The 19823-nt window shown below is 38.4% G+C and overlaps 1 protein-coding gene across 1 annotated transcript in view; it reads right to left on the minus strand.

The window, feature by feature from the left end:
- The window catches only part of ARIH1 (ariadne RBR E3 ubiquitin protein ligase 1), a 117642-nt gene that overhangs the window by 26006 nt on the left and 71813 nt on the right, over window positions 1–19823 (minus strand). Inside the window, exons 4-5 of the mRNA XM_030875053.3 lie at window positions 12867–12959; window positions 12313–12368 (exon numbers count right to left, since the gene is read on the minus strand). Of these exons, the coding sequence (XP_030730913.1) occupies window positions 12313–12368; window positions 12867–12959 (149 nt within the window). The remainder of the gene's footprint in view (window positions 1–12312; window positions 12369–12866; window positions 12960–19823) is intronic.

Here is a 19823-nt window from a genome sequence, read left to right on the forward strand (position 1 = left end):
TGGGAGAAAATATTTGCAAACGAAGCAACTAACGAAGGATTTACCTCCAAAATATACAAGCAGCTCAGGCAGCTCAATACCAAAAAAACAAACAACACAATCCAAAAATGGGTGGAAGACCTAAATTGACATGTCTCCAAAGAAGATATACACATTGCCAACAAACACATGAAAGGATGCTCAACATCACTAATCATTAGAGAAATGCAAATCAAAACCACAATGAGGTATCACCTCACACCAGTCAGAATGGCCATCATCAAAAAATCTACAAACAATAAATGCTGGAGAGGGTGTGGAGAAAAGGGAACCCTCTTGCACTGTTGGTGGGAATGTAAATTGATGCAGCCACTATGGAAAACAGCATGGAGGTTCCTTAAAAAACTAAAAATAGAACTACCATTCGATCCAGCAATCCCACTACTGGGCATATACCCTGAGAAAACCATAATTCAAAAAGAGTCATGTACCACAATGTTCACTGCAGCTCTATTTACAATAGCCATGACATGGAAGCAACCTATGTGTCCATCAACAGATGAATGGATAAAGAAGATGTGGTACATATATACAATGGAATATTACTCAGCCATAAAAGGAAACAAAATTCAGTTATTTGTAGTGAGGTGATGGACCTAGAGTCTGTCATACAGAGTGAAGTAAGTCAGAAAGAGAAAAACAAATACTGTATGTTAACACATATATATGGAATCTAAGAAAGAAAAGGTTCTGAAAAACCTAGGGGCAGAACAGGACTAAAGATGCAGATGTAGAGAATGGACTTGAGGACACGGGGAAGGGTAAGCTGGGACAAAGTGAGAGAGTGGCATGGATATATATACACTACCAAACGTAAAATAGATAGCTAGTGGGAAGCAGCCACATAGTACAAAGAGATCAGCTTGGTGCTTTGTGACCATCTAGATGGGTGGGATAGAGACGCAAGAGGGAGGAGATATGGGGATATATGCACATGTACAGCTGATTCACTTTGTTTTAAGGCAGAAACCAACACGCCATTGTAAAGCAATTATACTCCAATAAAGATGTGAAAAAAAATGCATAGTCCAATCTCATTAAACTCTCTTAAATGAACAGGAAAGTTTTGTACAATTTGGCTTCATCTATTTCTTGAGTTTCTTATCCCACTCACTTCTCTTCTTCCATAAGACCCCACCCTGGGACTTCCCTGGTGGTCCAGTGGTTAAGATTCTGAGCTTCCACTGCAGGGACCACAGATTCTACCCCTGGTTGGGAAACTAAGATCCTGCATGTGGCACAGTGTGGCCAAAAAGAAAGAAAAAAAAGACCCCACCTGTCCTGAGCTACTTTCAGTGTACTCCCCTCATATCTGTATTCTTTCAAAAGAGTATACACCACACTTCCTCAGAGGCTTTTGCTTGGGGCCACCTCCCTTGGAAAGGAAACAAAAGATTATCATAGTGGGGCTCTGAGGTGGGACAACCTAGGTTAGAATACTGGCTTCACAACGTACTTACTATGAACTGAGGGTAAGTTCTTTGACTTTTCCATTTTTCAGTTTACTAATCTGTAAGATGGAGAGAAGAAATAGAGCTGGCCGACTAGAATAGTGCCTGGCAAATAGTAAGCACTGAATAAATACAAGATGAAGTTGCTATTATATTTTATTTCACTCAGCTAAGATATATTGTTACTCATGGAGGTCTTTTCTGACAATTCACCGTATCAGTCTAGACACAGACCACCTTTACCTTAGTTCCTATGGCACATGATACACCTCTCCTTTATAGGATGTGTCATAATTTTCATTAGACAGCTATCTGTATAATCATTTGTTTAATATCTGCCTTCTTGTTTCCCTATCCCCAACCAAACAATAACCTCCATGAAAAGATCTCTTATGTTCAGTACAGTGCCTGGTCTGTGTTTAATAAGGATTTTTAAAATGAGTAAACCTCCACATCTTGCAGATGTTGAAAATGAGGTATAAAAATGATTAGTGCACTTGGCAGTTCCTCAAAAACTTAAACACAGAATTACCATATGACCCAGCAATTTCACTCCAAGGAATCGAAAACATGTGTTCAATAAAAGTCTTGCGTACAAATGTTCAAATAACACAAATGTTTCCACAAGAAGTATAAATAACTCAAATGTCCAAGAACTGAGGAATGGAGAAATATGGAATATCCATATAATGGAATATTATTTAGCCATAAAAAGGAATGGCATCCTTATACATGCTACCACATGGATGAACCTTGAAAACATTATGTTAAGTGACAGAAGCCAAACACAAAAGATCACATACTGTATGACTCCATTTTAATGAAATGTCCAGAATAAGCAAATCCATACAGACAGAAAACTGATGAGTGGTTGTCAGGGTCTAGGGGGAGGAGGGAGTGAGGAATGACTGTTTAGTGGTTATGGGATTTCTTTTGGTACACTGAATTGTGTACTTTAAACTAGTCAAAATGGTGACTATTGCTATATGAAATTCACATCAATTAAAAAATAATTAAGAAACAGACTCAAATTCAGAATCCCTGATTTCCAAATACATCTTACTCCTTCTATTACCCATAATGCTTCTCTGATGAGACAAACCCTAATGATTTCTTATAGATGATTCTAGCCTAAGCATAACTGGTGAGAATAAAGGTCAGCCATAGCTATTAGGCCAAAATGACTAAGCCTTAAGTTGGTGATAGGGAAGAAAAAGAAAGTGATCTCCCATCTTTGAGAATAAGCATTCTCAAGAAGGCAAGTGTCAACCTGGCCATTAATAAGCTAATTATCTTCACAAGGTCCTGCTGCCATCACTTATGTTGAAAATAGCTATTATGCCAATTCTCACCGTAGAAGGCAGCTCTTTATCAAGGTAAAAAAAAAAAAAAGACTTTTACTGAATGCCATCTATATATACATTCTGAGCACAGGGTCAGAAGCATTTAAACGCCCTTGAGTTTTGGGATAATTCTATGCTTTTACAAATGAGATAACTAGAGAGCTGTGCTTTGAAACCAGGTAACTTTAAACACAGGATTTTTTTTTTTTTAGTATGCCCAGTACTTTAGTATACTTACACTAAACATATAATACTTATATGTCTTATACTTATATAGCACCCTGAATAAGTCAACAATATTATGCTTCAATTTAGGACTAATGATGAAATATTTTTCTTTAAAAAGGGTTTTTTCTCCCCCTGACAAACCAATTATAGGTAAGTATAAAGAATGAAATAAAAATCACCTTTAACCCTATTGCTCAGGAGGAATAACCACTCAAGATTTTTATGAATCTAGACTCTTTCCTCTTCTTTTCTGTAAATGTATGATATATAATTTTAAATAGAAAATTCACTACATATTATTTCATATCTTAGTTTTTTAAAACTAACATTATAGGCATTTTCCAATGTATTAAAATAATTCATAAATCTTTTTAAAAGCTGCTATTACGTTCCATCTTCCCCTACTGGTAGGCTTTTTGGGTTGTAGGATTATGACAATGTGATGATTAACAACTTTATAAAAAAACTCTGCTCAAATTTCTGGTCATTAAAAAGAAATGTAACATATACTATGAGCTGAATTCATGTAATCACAATCAAAGGTCAAAATGATCTTAAAATCATCTCTGGCTCATCTCCTTCTTTTATCAGAGTTTGACTCTAACTCTACCTTGAAAACACATCCAAAATCCAACCATTTCTCACTACCTCCTCGGCTACAGTCTTGGATCAAACCAACATCATTTCTCTTCTGGACTGTTTTAATAGTCTCGCCATCTCCTTGCTCCCACTTAGTCTCTTTTTAATATGAGCAGTCAGAGCAATCCTCTATGACCAAGTCATTCCTCTGCTCAAAATCCTCTCATGACTCTATCTTAGAATAAAAGCCAAAAACCTTAATGGCCTATTAGGCCTGACACAATCAGTTTCACGCAGCCCTCCAAAACCCTTCTCTGCTTCCCTTCAATCTGGAACTTCACATTTATAGTTCAAAAACATTATTAAAAGTTTAATAATTATCAGTAATTTAATCCCTATATATATACACTTTACCTTATTAATTACCAAAGCTTGACAAATTATTTCATTTTGCATTTCAATGAGACGAGGAAATTATTTTCAGTGTGAACTTGAGTTCTGGTCCCTTAAGCATATATTTTAAAACGGACAGTATTCTATACATTTGTGATTAATTTCCTACTTAGAATACTGAAGTAGTGTTTTTCTGTTTCATCGTAGAGAAATGATGGGGGGGGGAGCATTAATTTACTCCACCATGAGACATACAACTTTAAAGTCACATGTTTTCAAAGCATTCTCCATAAACTCTCTGTAGACTGCCTTAAAAATAAATACAACCTTGGGGGTAAGCAAAGATTTCGTAAGTAGCAATAATCATAAATGAGGGAAAATAAGGAATTAGATGCCATTAAAATAAAAACTTCTGTTCACCAAACATCATTCAGAGAGAATAAAGGTAAGCCACACATTGGGGAAAATAGTTGTAATACATATATCTAACAAAAGACTCATATGAGAATATTTTAAGAATTCTTAGAAAGTAATTAACAAATAGACAAAATAACAAAATTTTAATAATGAGAAAGTGACTTGAATGGGCGCTTCGTAAAAAGGGATATCCAAGGAAAGGTGTCTGACATCATCACCCATCAAGGAAATGCAAATTAAAACCACCATGAGATATCCCTATATACCCACCAAAATGGCTAAAATTAGAAAAGACTAGTGATACAAGTGTGAACAAGGACTAGAGCAGTCACACATAACTAGGAGAAGCGGAGGTACAACTACTCTGAAAAAGTAGATACTCTGGCAGTACCTATTGTAAGGCTAAAAATCTCACTCTTCAGTATATACCCAAAAGAAATCAGTGCATATCTACCCAGACACTTCTGGAATATTCTTTGTAGTTTTTTCACAGTAGTCAAAACCAAACAAACAAACCAAAAAAACTCCAAGTATCTATTATCAGGAGAATGAAATACTACATAGCAAAAACAAAACAAACCTAAAAACATACATATATACTTAACAACATGCACATACCTCAAAGAAACACATTACATTAACTGAAGCCGATACACACTCAGAAAAAGAACATGCTACACAATTCTATTTAAATGAGGTTCAAAAACAGGTAAAATTAACTGGTGGTGACAGAAGTCAGAATAGGTAGTGGGGGTGAGATGGATACTGTCTGGGAAGGGTCACAAGGATTAATATTCTGGGTACTGGAAAAATTCTGTACCTTGATCTGGGTGGTTAATAAAACATATTTCTAAAGTAAATGTACTTTACACACTTTATTGAATTTATTTTAGAACTTAATTCAAAAAGTAAAAACAAAAACCAATGCACAGCAAATTGAACTGATTATAATTAAATAAAAATGATGTATTTCCACTGTAAAAGACGAGATGCTCTACTTTACTGTGATTAATACACATATCAAAGTTTAGTTTGTCTCTTGCCTCAGATGGTACAAATCATCTGAGGGTCTACACAGCTTCACAAGCCTATGTGATAGAATGTAAAAAATAATCGTCTGACTTGGATGCTTGGAATATTCATTCTTCTTGGAGCAGCACAGACTTACAGGACTACATTTACTTTGCTCTGGATCCATTCAATTACTTGGTTTTATGTAATATTTACAATTATAATATTATAAAAGCACTGGCTTACCATTTCGTGACTAAACCTACTGACAAAACATAAAAGAAACTGTTCCAGAATAGATTTAAGTATAAAGTTGACAATATAAAGTAATTATGTATCTAACAGAAATTAGGGGGTAGAAGAGATTAAAGGTGAATGACAGCACAGAGGCAGCAATTTCCTCACCTTACATAGTAAGTAGTTAAGATTTACTGCTTAAAGTTGATGGAACAGGAAATAACTATCGAAGAATAGCTTTTAAGTTATATTATCTAATTTAAGACAATCTATTTTTAAAAGAACATTTCTGCCCTTTTCAGACAAGTGAGGAATTAGCCAATAGAGGTATGGATTATCAATACCAAGATCCTAAGATACATTTTTAAAAAATCTTTTTTTATAATTGAAGTATACTTGACTTACAATGTTGTGTTAATTTCTGCTGTAGAGCAAAGTGATTCAGTTTTATATATATATATATATATATATACACACACATTATTTTTTTATATTCTTTCCATTACAGTTTATCACAGGATATTGAATATAGTTCCCTGCGTTATATAGTAGGACCTTGTTGTTTATCCATTCTATACGTAATAGTTTGCATCTGTTAACCCCAGACTCCCAAGCCATCCCTCCCCCATGCCCCCTCCCCTTGGCAACCACAAGTCTGTTCTCTAAGTCTGTTTCTCTTTGGTAGATAAATTAATTTGTGTCATATTTTAGATTCCACATATAAGTCATATCATATGGTATTTGTCTTTCTCTTTCTGACTTACTTCACTTAGTATGATAATCTCTAGGTCCATCCATGTTGCTTGAAATGGCATTATTTCATTCTTTTTTATGGCTGAGTAGTATTCCACTGTATATATGTACAACATCTTCTTTATCCATTCATCTGTTGACGGACATTGAGGTTGTTTCCATGTCTTGGCTATTGTAAATAGTGCGCTATGAACACAGGGGTTCATGTATCTTTTTGAATTACAGTTCTGTCTGGACATATGCCCAGGAGTGGGATTGTTGAATCATATGGTAACTCTATTTTTAGTTCATTTTTTAAAATCTTATGTATCACTTAAAGCTTTAAAAAAAAATCATCTGGAATAATTTTGCTAGAACTGAGTGGCAATGAGTGTCTGTCATCATCTCTGCTTATCTGTTTCTAAAAACCCCCATATATGAAAATAAACCATTCCATTTTTTAGACACACCCTGCAGGATGTTGAATCAGAACATCACAATTCCAGATATGTGTTAATGATAACAATGATTGGTCAAGGTGTGACTAAATACATTACTTGCAGGTCTTTAAAGATTAAACAGATACAAGTTTACCTTTATCATCCCTAAGATTACTAGAGAAGCTATACACAGAAAAAGAAATTTAGGCCCCAAACAACTACATAAAAAAACTAACCTACTGTGAGTTCACTGGTGGCCTAGTGGTTAGGATTATAGGCTGTCCCTACCGTGGCATGGGTCCAATCCCTGGTCGGGGAACTAACATCCCACAAGCTGCACGGTGCAGCCAAAAAAAAAAAAAAACCACAAACCACTAACCAACTACTAGTATGAACAGAAAGAGACAAAGATTTATTCAGTCTCAAGTGATAAATAATTTAGATAAATAGTTTAAATTAATCTCATGAAAGCATCAAAGAAGGGGAGCCCCACTTAGCCAAATAGCCCTAATGGTATCATAGCACAAATCAATCACTGGAGTTAGCAATGATAACATACGCTTATGAAAGCAGGGAGAATAATATATTTCCAGTTACTTATTCAAGGACACGGGCCTATTACACACCCATTGCGAAGGAGTAAAAAGGTGAATCCAATGAATCACTAATCTTAAGAAGTGAGTCTAAGAAGCACTGCAAGATCAGTGAATAATTTCTGTGTAGTATTTTACCAAGGTTAAAGTCACACATCCTGAATGGAAATAAGAAAAGAATTCAGTCAACATAAATAGGGTACCTGGGGTCAACTTACAGCCTAAGAAAGAATACAGACAAGGATACAGGCAATTACAAAAGTGCAGGGTAAGGGAAATATGGAGGAGCTAAGGAACACATAGGATGTCTATCCAAACCAAAATTAAAATGAGTTAAACTGAGGTGTTAAGAATGACTAAGATGATGAGTAGATTAAGAGAACTGAAGAGTAAAACAGAAAGCGAGTACTGCTTGTAAGAAACAAAGTCAAGAGACAGTAGGAAAAAAAAGTAAAAAAAATCCTACCAAACCAAATGCAAATAAAATGCACAGTACTTTCAAGAAACCAAGCTCTACGTGGCTAGAATAATGTGAGAAAAGGTGAGGCAAAAGATGAAGTTGCATAGGTAAGCAATATAGGACAACGAAAGCCATTTGTGAAGAAGAACTGGAAGGTGGTAACACTGGGTATAAGGGAACCACTTAGGAGCTAGTTGCAGATTCCCAGCTAAGACAAGACGATGGCGTGAATCAGGTTAATGGCAGTAGAAACAGAGAGAAATGGATGGATTTAAAGGTAATTAGGATGTGGAATTTACAGAATTTCGTGCAAGGATGACTGAAAAATGCAGGAGAAAAGTGAATCAGAGATATCACCAAGGTTTCTCATTCAGGCAAATCTTTAACACCAAGTGATGTCATTATATGATACTGAGAAGCAAAAAGAATGATTCTGGTGGTGGTAAAGGTAGTAGGAGGGCTGGACAAGATAAAGCCAGAGTAATGTACAAATGAAGATGCCTGATAGGCACTAGGATATATGGGTCCCAAGATCAAAAAAGAGTGTTAATCTGGAGATATAAATTTGAGAATTTCCAGGGCTTCCCTGGTGGCACAGTGGTTAAGAATCTGCCTGCCAATGCAGGGGACACAGGTTCGAGTCCTGGTCCGGGAAGATTCCACATGCGATGGAGCAACTGAGTCCATGTGCCACAACTACAGAGCCTGTGCTCTACAGCCTGCGAGTCACAACTACTGAGTCTGTGTGCCACAACACTGAAGCCAACGCCCAGAGCCTGTGCTCTGCACGCAAGAGAAGCCACTGCAATGAGAAGCCTGCACGCCACAACAAAAAGTAGCCCCTGCTCCCGCAACTAGAGAAAGTCCGTGCACAGCAACGAAGACCCAATGCAGCCAAAAAAAATAAAATAAAGTTTTTTTTTAAAAATTGGGAATTTCCAATGTATGCCTAGGGAGAGTGTATAAAGTGCATAGAGTGAGAATAGTGGGACAGACAGACCCCAAGGAGCACTCTTTTAGGAAAAGGCAGATAAACGTGATTTTGTAAAGTAAGAGTAGAACTAGAGTAGGCCTAGGGTGGTGGCCTTAGGAGTACATGGCTAAGGTGAAGGGGATTTTCCTGGAAACGAGTAGATCACAGAAATGAAAGGCTATGGCAAGAGTTTTCAAACATAAGTATGCATCAGAACCATACTAAGACAGCTTGTCATTCATAATGCTGGGCCCTGTCCCCAGAGTTTCTGATTCAGTAAGTCTGGAGCTGGGCCTGAAAATATGCATTCTCTTAACAAGCTCCTAGGTGATGTTGATGCTGCTGGTCGGGGGACCACACTTGTAGAACTACAGGGCTAGGGTGTAGAATGAACTACACGTATGGGCACTGAAATCACACTGGATGACAGCAAGCCTTGGGAGAAAGAAAAGATTGTGCTTGAGGTGACAGCACTACAAATAATTAAACGGGACAGACCAAGATGTCAAGCAGAGAAAAGCACAAAGGACCATGATACAGCTGGACAACAAGACTCAAAGGATTTATGGATTTTAAAGTGAAGAAGCGAAATGGTCTGAAAACAGCATTTGGGACCAAGGGGAACAATGACTTTACCTCTTGACCATAAAATACACAGGGGAAAACACGCTAGCTTCAAATTGAGAGGGCTAAAGGGTAATATGTCTTCAGAAAGAATCAGATTTCAGTTTCAAGTTCCAAATGAGTTTAATTCAAATTAAAACAAGAAACCATTTTTAAAATCTCTCAAGTTGGAAATTTTTAAAAAACTGATAATCCATCACTGGGAAGGATTCAGTTCCTTTCATACTAAGAAAAAAAAAAGCATATTTCAGTTATGGATCTTAAGATTTTTTTTTAAATAAATTTATTTATTTATTTTGGTTATGTTGGGTCTTCATTGCTGCACGCAGGCTTTCTCTAGATGCAGCAAGTGGGGGCTACTCTTCATTGCGGTGTGCAAGCTTCTCATTGCAGTGGCTTCTCTTGTTCTGGAGCACAGGCTCTAGGCGCGAGGGCTTCAGTAGCTCTGGCACACAAGCTCCGTAGTTGTGGCTCACAGGCTCTAGAGGGCAGGCTCAGTAGCTGTGGCACAAGAGCTTAGCTGCTCTGCGGCATGTGGTATCTTGCAGGACAAGGGCTCGAACCCACGTCCCCTGCATTGGCAGGCAGAGTCTTAATCAGTGCGCCACCAGAGAAGTCCAGATCTTAAGATTAAACATGAAAAACTGCACTTTCTCTCATTTAATTAACCTTTTAAATTCTAAAAGAAAGAAATTATTTATTTAAAAGAAAGAATATGGAAGATATAGCATACAACTATTTAAGGTAAAATGTGGACGTGCACCAGCATGCACATCCAAAGAGCTCAAGAAACCCCAAAGAGGATAAGCACAAGGAGAACCACATCTAGATATATCATAGTCAAAACTGTTTTAAGCCAAAGACACAGCAAATCCTGAAAGTAGCAAACAGGGGACAAAAATATAATTAATAGCTAACTTATCAGAAACAATGGAGGCAAGAAGGCAGTACAATGACATATTCAAAGTGATGAAACTATTAAACAAAAAGCCAAAGAGCATATACATTTGTAGAAATCACCAAACTGCGTTACAAAAAGGTTCCAACAGTATACTCCCCATTGTACTATATGCTCACTCATATTAGATATTACCAAATTCTTTCTTATCAGTCCTAATAACCTTCTATGATGAAACTCATCATAAACTGTCAAACCCTTTCCATCCTCATCTCTAGTAATCTGCTACTCTGTGCTCTAGCTACTACAGAATACATAACAGAGAAGTTCATTGACTATTTAAAAAATATTGGCATCCCTTCTTTAATATTACCCTCCACTCCCTCAACCCAAAATTTTACTCTTTGATATTACTCCCTAAGTAAAGCTTCCCTAAATTCTTCAGGTAGAGTAATTTGCTTCTTTGTAAATGTACTTTATATATACATTTATACATAAAACTTAAACTATGCATTTTATTTATTTATTATTATGAACCTCTTAGAGAAAGGAAATGTATCGTAATTTTTTTGTTGTTCTCCTGTGTATATGTGCTAATGAGTAGGTTCCCAGTAAATGTTTGTGGAATGAATGAAAAGATACAATGACCTATGCTGATGAAATGTACTGATGAAAGAATACAAAGAATTAAAGTATCAGGGGACAAGATAAAGAAGGCTGCAAGAATGGCGGTACTTTAAGATGATACATGTTTATGTTTGTTAGCTTAAAACAATAATGGAAATAAGATTTACTGAAAGATAGAAACAGTATTAACACAAGCTGACAACAACAGTAAATATATTTTAGTAAACCAAAGTAGGTTGGGATTAACAAAGTGGAATCAGTGGCTTTATAAACTGTACTGGTTAAACCAATTTATGGCTTCATTAGATTAAGAAATTTGCTCACTAAAGCACATGGCTGCCTTTACTTTTATTACCTTCAAATCCCAGTGCTTAAACACAGACATACCTTTATATAGGCAATTATCCAGGACTAATTATACAATTTGACTGTGGATCATTTAGGCCCTCATATGTTTATCTTCCTAGACTGAAATCAATTAGGTAGCCTGAGGTCATGAAAACAGCACTGACTCAGGAATTAAACAACCTGGGATTTTACCCCATGTATAGGAGCTAACTATGCTTGTTTCTTCAAGTTTCTTTCTCTACTTCAAAAGGGAACATTTCACAAGGCCAGTAGATAGCCAACAGCCTCCAGCTGCAGGGTCTTTGGGATCTGTAGCAGTGTTCCAGCTGAGGCCACATTCCCCCTGGTTAGCTCCCAGTGACAGACTGAGGATGACAATGGTACCAGGGCCTGGCCATTTCTGCTTACTGAGGTATTCCTCTGTGGGAAACCTATGCACTGGAGTTCCCCACAGGGTTAACAGAGACTCTCACAGCTGCAACATAGTCTGAGTCTCTTCCTATTGAATCCTCCTTCCTTCTTTCTCTCATTTAACAAGTGTCAGAACTGTATCATGGTCTGTCTAGTGCTCCTCCTCCTCTTTATCCTACATAGATGCTATCTCACAATAAATCGCCTTCCCTTTTAACTTTGTCTTGGCATCTGCTTCCCAGAAGACATCAACTGACACACTGACATATCCTATTCTCCAACCACAAGGTTTACTGAAATCTAGCTATCATGTACTGCCAACTTTACCAGAATACTGCCTGGGCATTTAACCAGGTTACAAACAGGCTTGTGTACTACAAAGGAATATAGATTAGAAAGTCTCTTCAGACACTAAAAATTTTACCTCCTCTATGGTGTTGAGCGAAAATTAATTTGGTTTAACCAACTAATCAATATTCAACATGCAGAATCTATCAAAAGTACTTACATAACTGTGTTGTCATCCACTAAGATATCACAACCATGAGCAGGACACGAAATAGTCTGAAAAAGATCAAAATTTAAACTATGTCTTCATTCAACAAATATTTACTGAATGTTTACCATTGCCAGGAACTTTGCTAGGTTCTGAGGATACCTTAACATTTACAGGACCTTAATCACTCCCTTTCTATTAAAGAAAACGTGTGTGTGTATGTGTATCACCATAAAGTAAGTAAAACTGCTAACCCAAACAACTGGTTTTTCAATATAAAATTTGACTGGCAAAAGCAAGAGATATGACAAAAATTCTCAACAAGTTTAGCCTGATAAATACAAATGTTAATGCCTGCTGAGAAAATACTACCTGGACTGGATCTTTAACTGGAATGCCTCATTGTAAATAGAAAAAAGTCTCAATTATCTTTTAGTTGTTTTAATCTAGAAAAAAAGTCCACATGCAATTCACAACCCAGAATGCTTCACCTGTTTATATTTGTGTAAGGGTCTAAACACTATAAGAAATTCAAGAAAAACTCAGAAACAAATTAGCATTTTTACCTGTCCCATGCCTTCTTCCATTATTTTGGTAGTTAAATATTCGCTCCAGCACTGCATACAAAACTTATGTCCACATTCAAGGCCAGTGAAATACTGCAACAAAAATAATACATGGACTTTGAAAATACATTATCAGGAGAATCACTATATATAGTGACTCAGTAAGGCTCTACTAGGTCACATTTCTCGCAGTGGCCAAAATGTCCAATTTGACATGACTAGATGGGTTCCTAAAATGAACTTCTAGGTGGTGAAATCTATACATGCAAATTCATTGAACACAAAACACCTAATTAATGAGAAATGCATCTGCAGTAGATATTTATAATTTTTAGGAAAGGCACAAAACAAGTTTGTACCAATAAGCATATGAAAAGATGCTCAATATCCTTAGTCATCAGGGAAATGTAAATCAAAGCCACAGTGAGACATCACTTCACACCCACTAGGACAGCTATAATCAAAAAGACATAATAAAAGCATTGACAAGCATGTAGAGAAATCAGAACTTTCATACACTGCTGGTGGGAATGTAAAACGCTACAGGAACTTTGGAAAACACTGGCATTTTCTCAAAAAATTAAACAGAGGGCTTCCCTGGTGGCGCAGTGGTTGAGAGTCCGCCTGCCGATGAAGGGGACACGGGTTCGTGCCCCGGTCCGGGAAGATCCCACATGCCACGGAGCAGCTAGGCCCGTGAGCCATGGCCGCTGAGCCTGCGCGTCCGGAGCCTGTGCTCCGCAACAGGAGAGGCCACAACAGTGAGGCCCGCGTACCACAAAAAAAAATTAAAAATTAAATATACCATATGATCCAGCAACTCCACTCCTAGGTACATACCCAACAGAAATGAAAACATACATCCCACATAAAAACTTGTACACAAATGTTCACAGCAGCATTATCAACAATAACCCAAAAGTGGAAACAACTCTAATGTCCATCAACTGACAAAATGTGAAATATCAATAATAACAGAATATAATTCAGCCATAAAAGGGAGCAAAGTATTGATACATACTATAATGTGGACGAACCTTGAAAACATGCTAAGTGAAATAAGCCAATCACAAAAGAGCACATACTGTTTGATTCCACTTATATGAAATGTCCATAACATGTAAATTCATAGAGAAAGAAAGTAGATTTGTGGTTGCTCAGGGCTGGGAAGCTTAGGAAGGAATGAGAAGTGACTGTAAAAGGAACAGGTCTTTGGGGGGTTACTAAAATGTTCCAAAATTAATTGTGGTAATGGCTGAACAACTCTGTGACTGAAGACCACTTTAAATAGGCAAGTTGTAAGGTATGTGAATTCATCTTAATAAAGCTGTTATTTTATTTTTTATTTTTATTTTTTGGCCATGCCACGTGGCTTGTGGGATTCTTAGTTCCCCAACCAGGGACTGAACCTGGCCCACGGCTGTGAAAGCACCAAGTCCTAACCACTGGACCGCCAGAGAGCTCCCAAAGCTGTTATTTTTCAAATGTGACACAAATACAGCACTTAATGGAGCTGCATGGAACATGGCCAACCTAGAAAATAAAATGCTATGGAAACCAAAATATTTACTCAGAATAATAGTAACATTTGAATAATAGTAACATTTTGGTCTAATCTTATACTACTTATATGATTTGAAATACTATCTGTTTGACGGCTGGTTAAATGAAGGATACTACTATCTTCTATAATGGGATATTAAAAGCAGGTACTTTAAATAATATTAAGAGAGTCTAGAGGACTGTATTTTCAAAAGACAAATAATGGTTATCATACTTTATTTTTTTTTAATTTTTTTAATTCTTTTTTTTTTCTTTTTTTTAGATTTTCTTTCTTTTTTTTTTTGGCTGCGTTGGGTCTTCGCTGCTGTGCGCGGGCTTTCTCTAGTTGCAGTGAGCAGGGGCTACTCTTCACTGCAGTATGCGGGCTTCTCCTTGTGGTGCCTTCTCTTGTTGCAGAGCACAGGCTTCAGTAGTTAAAGAACACAGGCTCAGTAGTTGTGGCTCATGGGTTCTAGAGCGCAGGCTCAGTACCTGTGGTACACGCTTAGTTGCTCCGCAGCATGTGGGATCTTCCCGGACCAGGGCTTAAACCTGTGTCCCCTGCATTGGCAGGCGTATTCTTAACCACTGCACCACCAGAGAAGTCCAATGGTTATCATATTTTAGTTAAGAATATTTTACAATATTTACTACCAATTTTTTTTTTTTTTTTGCGGTACACGGGCTTCTTACTGTTGTGGCCTCTCCCATTGCGGAACATAGGCTCCAGACGCACAGGCTCAGCGGCCATGGCTCACGGGCCCAGCCGCTCCGCGGCATGTGGGATCCTCCCAGACCAGGACACGAACCCGCATCCCCTGCATCGGCAGGCAGACTCTCAACCACTGCGCCACCAGGGAAGCCCTACCAAATTATTTTTAAATAAGTAATACAGGCTGATGTTAAAGACAATTATTTAACAATATGAGTTTATGTTGGAAAAATAAGTCTCCCTCATCCCCATCCTTCTCTACCTTGTCCTCTACCTCTCTACCCAGAAGTAATCACTATTTCCAATATCTTACATATTATATTCTTCCAGAGATGTTCTAATGTACACAGGTACACACACAGTAAAAGTACCACAAACTTTCTTCTGCATCTTGGTTTTCTTCATTATTATTACCTTTGTGATTGTGAATGTGTATCAGAAAAAATTTGTACAAGTGAAATAGTAACAGTATAAATTTAGAATTTGATTATTACAAAGCTTTGTTCATAGGGGCTGTTGCAATTTATACTATAGAAGAGAACCTTGGTGGGAATATGACCTTGGTGACCCTTGCTGACCCAGGTCAAAACTTTGGTGACCCATGTCAAAACAGTGTATTATCCAACTCCTTGATCTCTGCCAATCTAACAGGTGAAAATGAAGTAACTACCATTAGTTTTCATTTTAATTTCTTTTTATGAGTGAAGTTTAAACATATGAAAGAAGATTTAAGGCTATATATTTCTTTTTCTGTGAAATTTCTTCTCCTATTTTGCCCATTTTTCCTCTGAGCTTTTTTTCTAAATCATTTACTGGGGTATTTTACTTATGTAGAAAATTGTCTGTTTATAAGTGTGGAAAATATTTTCTCCCGGTTTCAATGTTTACATTTTGCTGCTATGCAGAAGCTCTGTATCCATATGAGGCAAAACGTATTAGTTTTAGAATCTATGGCTTCTAAATTAATTTAGATATAAGCAGTTACGTAAGAATCGAAGTTTCCAGATGGCTACCAAGTTGTTCCATCAACCATTTATTAAATAATCCACCTTATCTGAAATGCCTCCTCTATTGTATACTAAATTCTCCTCATGTATACTTGACTCTCCTGTTCCACCGCACTGCCTATTCCTTTTTTTTCGGTTGCCCCGGGTCCTAGTTGCGGCTCGCAAGCTCCTTAGCTGTGGCATGCAAACTCTTAGCTGGGACATGCATATGGAATCTAGTTCCCTGACCAGGGATCGAACCCAGGCCCCCTGCACTGGGAGTGCAAAGCCCTATCAACTGTGCCACCAGGGAAATCACTGCACTGCCTATTCCTGAATTTGGTAGGACTAGTTCCCTCCCTACCACCATCAATCTATTCTTTTTCTTTATTTCATTATTATTCCTCTTTCCAAATACAAATGGCATTCATTTATCTCCCCTTTTCTTCATACAGATCTTCCATATTTCTTGCCAAGTTTATTCCCAGCTCTTTTATTCATTCTGTGGCTCTTATAGTGGCATTTTAAATTCTATAACATTTTCTAATTAGCTGTTATTTGAAATATGCTTACAAAATTTCTGATGTTGCTTATGATATAGATGAAAATAGTCAGGATACAATATTACAGCATATCAACTATATAAAAAATACCTGGAAAGTAGCCAGGGAAGAAAATGTTTCAGAGCCCTGAGACTGGCTTTACAGAACACATCACATAAACTATCAAGGTTAAAATATGGTTCTAGGGCTTCCCTGGTGGCGCAGTGGTTGAGAGTCTGCCTGCCGATGCAGGGGACACGGGTTTGTGCCCCGGTCCAAGAAGATCCCACATGCCGTGGAACGGCTGGGCCCGTGAGCCATGGCCACTGAGCCTGCATGTCCGGAGCCTGTGCTCCGCAACGGGAGAGGCCACAGCAGTGAGAGGCCCGCGTACTGCAAAAAAAATAAATAAATAAAAATAAAAATATATGGTTCTATTCAGGGACTTCCCCGGTGGTCCAGTGGTAAAGAATTCGCCTTACAATGCAGGGGACGCGGGTTCAATCCCTCGTCGGGGAACTAAACACACGTGCCACAACTACTGAGCTTGCGAGCCTCAACTAGAGAGCCTGCGTACCGCAAACTACAGAGCCCATGTGCTCTGGAACCCGCGTGCCACAACTACATAGTCCACACACCCTGGAGCCTGCACACCACAACTAGAGAAGAGAAAACCTGCACACCAAAACTAGAGAGAAGCCCACGCTCTGCAACAAAAGATCCCGCATGCCGCAACTAAGACCCAACACAGCTAAAAATAAATTTAAAATAAACAATAAATAAATCTTAAAAAAAAATATATGGGGACTTCCCTGGTAGCACAGTGGTTAAGAATCCACCTGTCAATGCAAGGGACATGGGTTCGATCCCTGGTCCAGGAAGATCCCACATGCCACGGAGCAACTAAGCCCATGTGCCACAACTACTGAGCCCACATGCTGCAACTACTGAAGCCCGCATGCCTAGAGCCCACGCCGCACAAAAAGAGAAGCCACTGCAATGAGAAGCCCACACACCACAATGAAGCACAGCCCCCACTCACTGCAACTAGAGAAAGCCTGCATGCAACGAAGACCCAACGGAGCCAAAAAAATAATAAATTAATTTTTAAAAATATGGTGCTATTCAGAGATTGACAATGATTCTAACTCATTCACAAAATGAGTGAAGATAAATATTTGGGAAATCAATATTCTCATCCATTAAAAAAAAAGATCTGGGGGCTTCCCTGGTGGCGCAGTGGTTGAGAGTCCGCCTGCCGATGCAGGGGACACAGGTTTGTGCCCCGGTCTGGGAAGATCCCACACGCCGCAGAGCGGCTAGGCCTGTGAGCCATGGCCGCTGAGCCTGTGCGTCTGGAGCCTGTGCTCCGCAACGGGAGAGGCCACAACAGTGAGAGGCCCACGTACCGCAAAAAAAAAAAAAAAAAAAAAAAGATCCGGGAAATCAATAAAAAGAATCTATTCTCATTACTCCCCAGTAGTGAAGGAGATCTGGCACTAACCTGTTGCCAGATTACTAAAGGAGAGTGATTTTTGAAACTATAATGAAAAGGGGCATTCTGTAAATGACAAATACAGTAGAGTCATGTATCAGCAATTCTAAAATGTTTTACTGGTGACTTAAAAACACACACACAGGGCTTCCCTGGTAGCGCAGTGGTTAAGAATCCACCTGCCAAAGCAGGACATGGGTTCAAGCCCTGGTAGTGGAAGACCCCACATGCCGCGGAGCAACTAAGCCCGTGCACCATAACCACTGAGCCTGCACTCTAGAGCCTGTGAGCCACAACTACTGAAGCCCATGCACCTAGAGCCTGTGCTCCACAACAGGAGAAGCCACCAAAATGAGAAGCTGCGCACCGCAACAAAGAGTAGCCCCCACTCGCCACAACCAGAGAAAAGCCCGTGTGCAGCAACGAAGACCCAACGCAACCGAAAATAAATAAATAAAAAGAAAATGGCCTTAAAAAAAAGAACACATACACATCCTCATGTGCTTTATACGTTTTTCAAAGACTGAGAGATTAAAGGTCACAATGGTTAGTAAGTGATCACTTTAAGTAACACCTTTACTTCTGGGACTTCTACACCAGGGCTCATTATAAGATAAGATAAAAAGACAAAAAGAAAGCTTTTTTTCCCCTCCCTTTCCCATAACTTTTCTTTGTTTTTTTTGATGTGGACCATTTTTTAAAGTCTTTACTGAATTTGTTACAATATTGCTTCTGTTTTATGTTTTGGCTTTTTTTTGCTGGGAGGCATGTGGGATCTTAGCTCCCTGACCAGGGCTCAAACCCGCACCCCCTGCATTGGAAGGCAAAGTCTTAACCACTAGACCACCAGGAAGTCCCCCAATAAGTTTTCTAATTAAATAGATAACAAGACTAAATAAGATAAATTACAAAAATAAATCACACACGCATGCCCAAAGATAAAGCAAAAACTAACCTGTAGTATAAAGACATATTCATTGTGCTCAAGAGTTTTGTCATCAGGCTTCCCTGGTGGCACAGTGGTTAAGAATCCGCCTGCCAATGCAGGGGACATGGGTTCGAACCCTGGTCCAGGAAGATCCCACATGCCCCGGAGCAACTAAGCCCGTGCGCCACAACTACTGAGCCTGCGCTCTAGAGCCTGCGCGCCACAACTATTGAGCCCGTGAGCCACAACTACTGAAGCTCACACACTTAGAGCCTGTACTCTGAAACAAGAAAAGCCACCACAATGAGAAGCCCGCACAGTAGCCCCTGCTCGCTACAACTAGAGAAAGCCCATGTGCAGCAACGAAGACCCAACACAGCCAAAAATAAAATAAATTAACTTTTTTAAAAAAAGAGTTTTATCATCATGGATATATCAGGGTATCATCCTGTCTTAGTTCCCTTTCCTTCCTCCTCCTCTGATATATTTGTTCCCTTACTACCTTGTGTTTACCTACTTGGCTCCCTGGGTCTTTCCCTGATTCAGGGGATCAGATTATCTATTCGTTAAACTTACCCCTGTTTATACCATAAATATATCTGACCACAAATACACTAAAAATATATAAAATATTATCTACAACAGAAATTAATGGTGCTGAAGAAAAAGAACTGAAAAAATACATACTCTTAAAAGTTTCATTTATCTCCACCATTTACAGATAGCAACTAATGTCAAAGAAAAGAACATTA

Source organism: Globicephala melas, chromosome 2, assembly GCF_963455315.2.
Source record: "Globicephala melas chromosome 2, mGloMel1.2, whole genome shotgun sequence".
Classification (NCBI taxonomy): Eukaryota; Metazoa; Chordata; class Mammalia; order Artiodactyla; family Delphinidae; genus Globicephala; species Globicephala melas.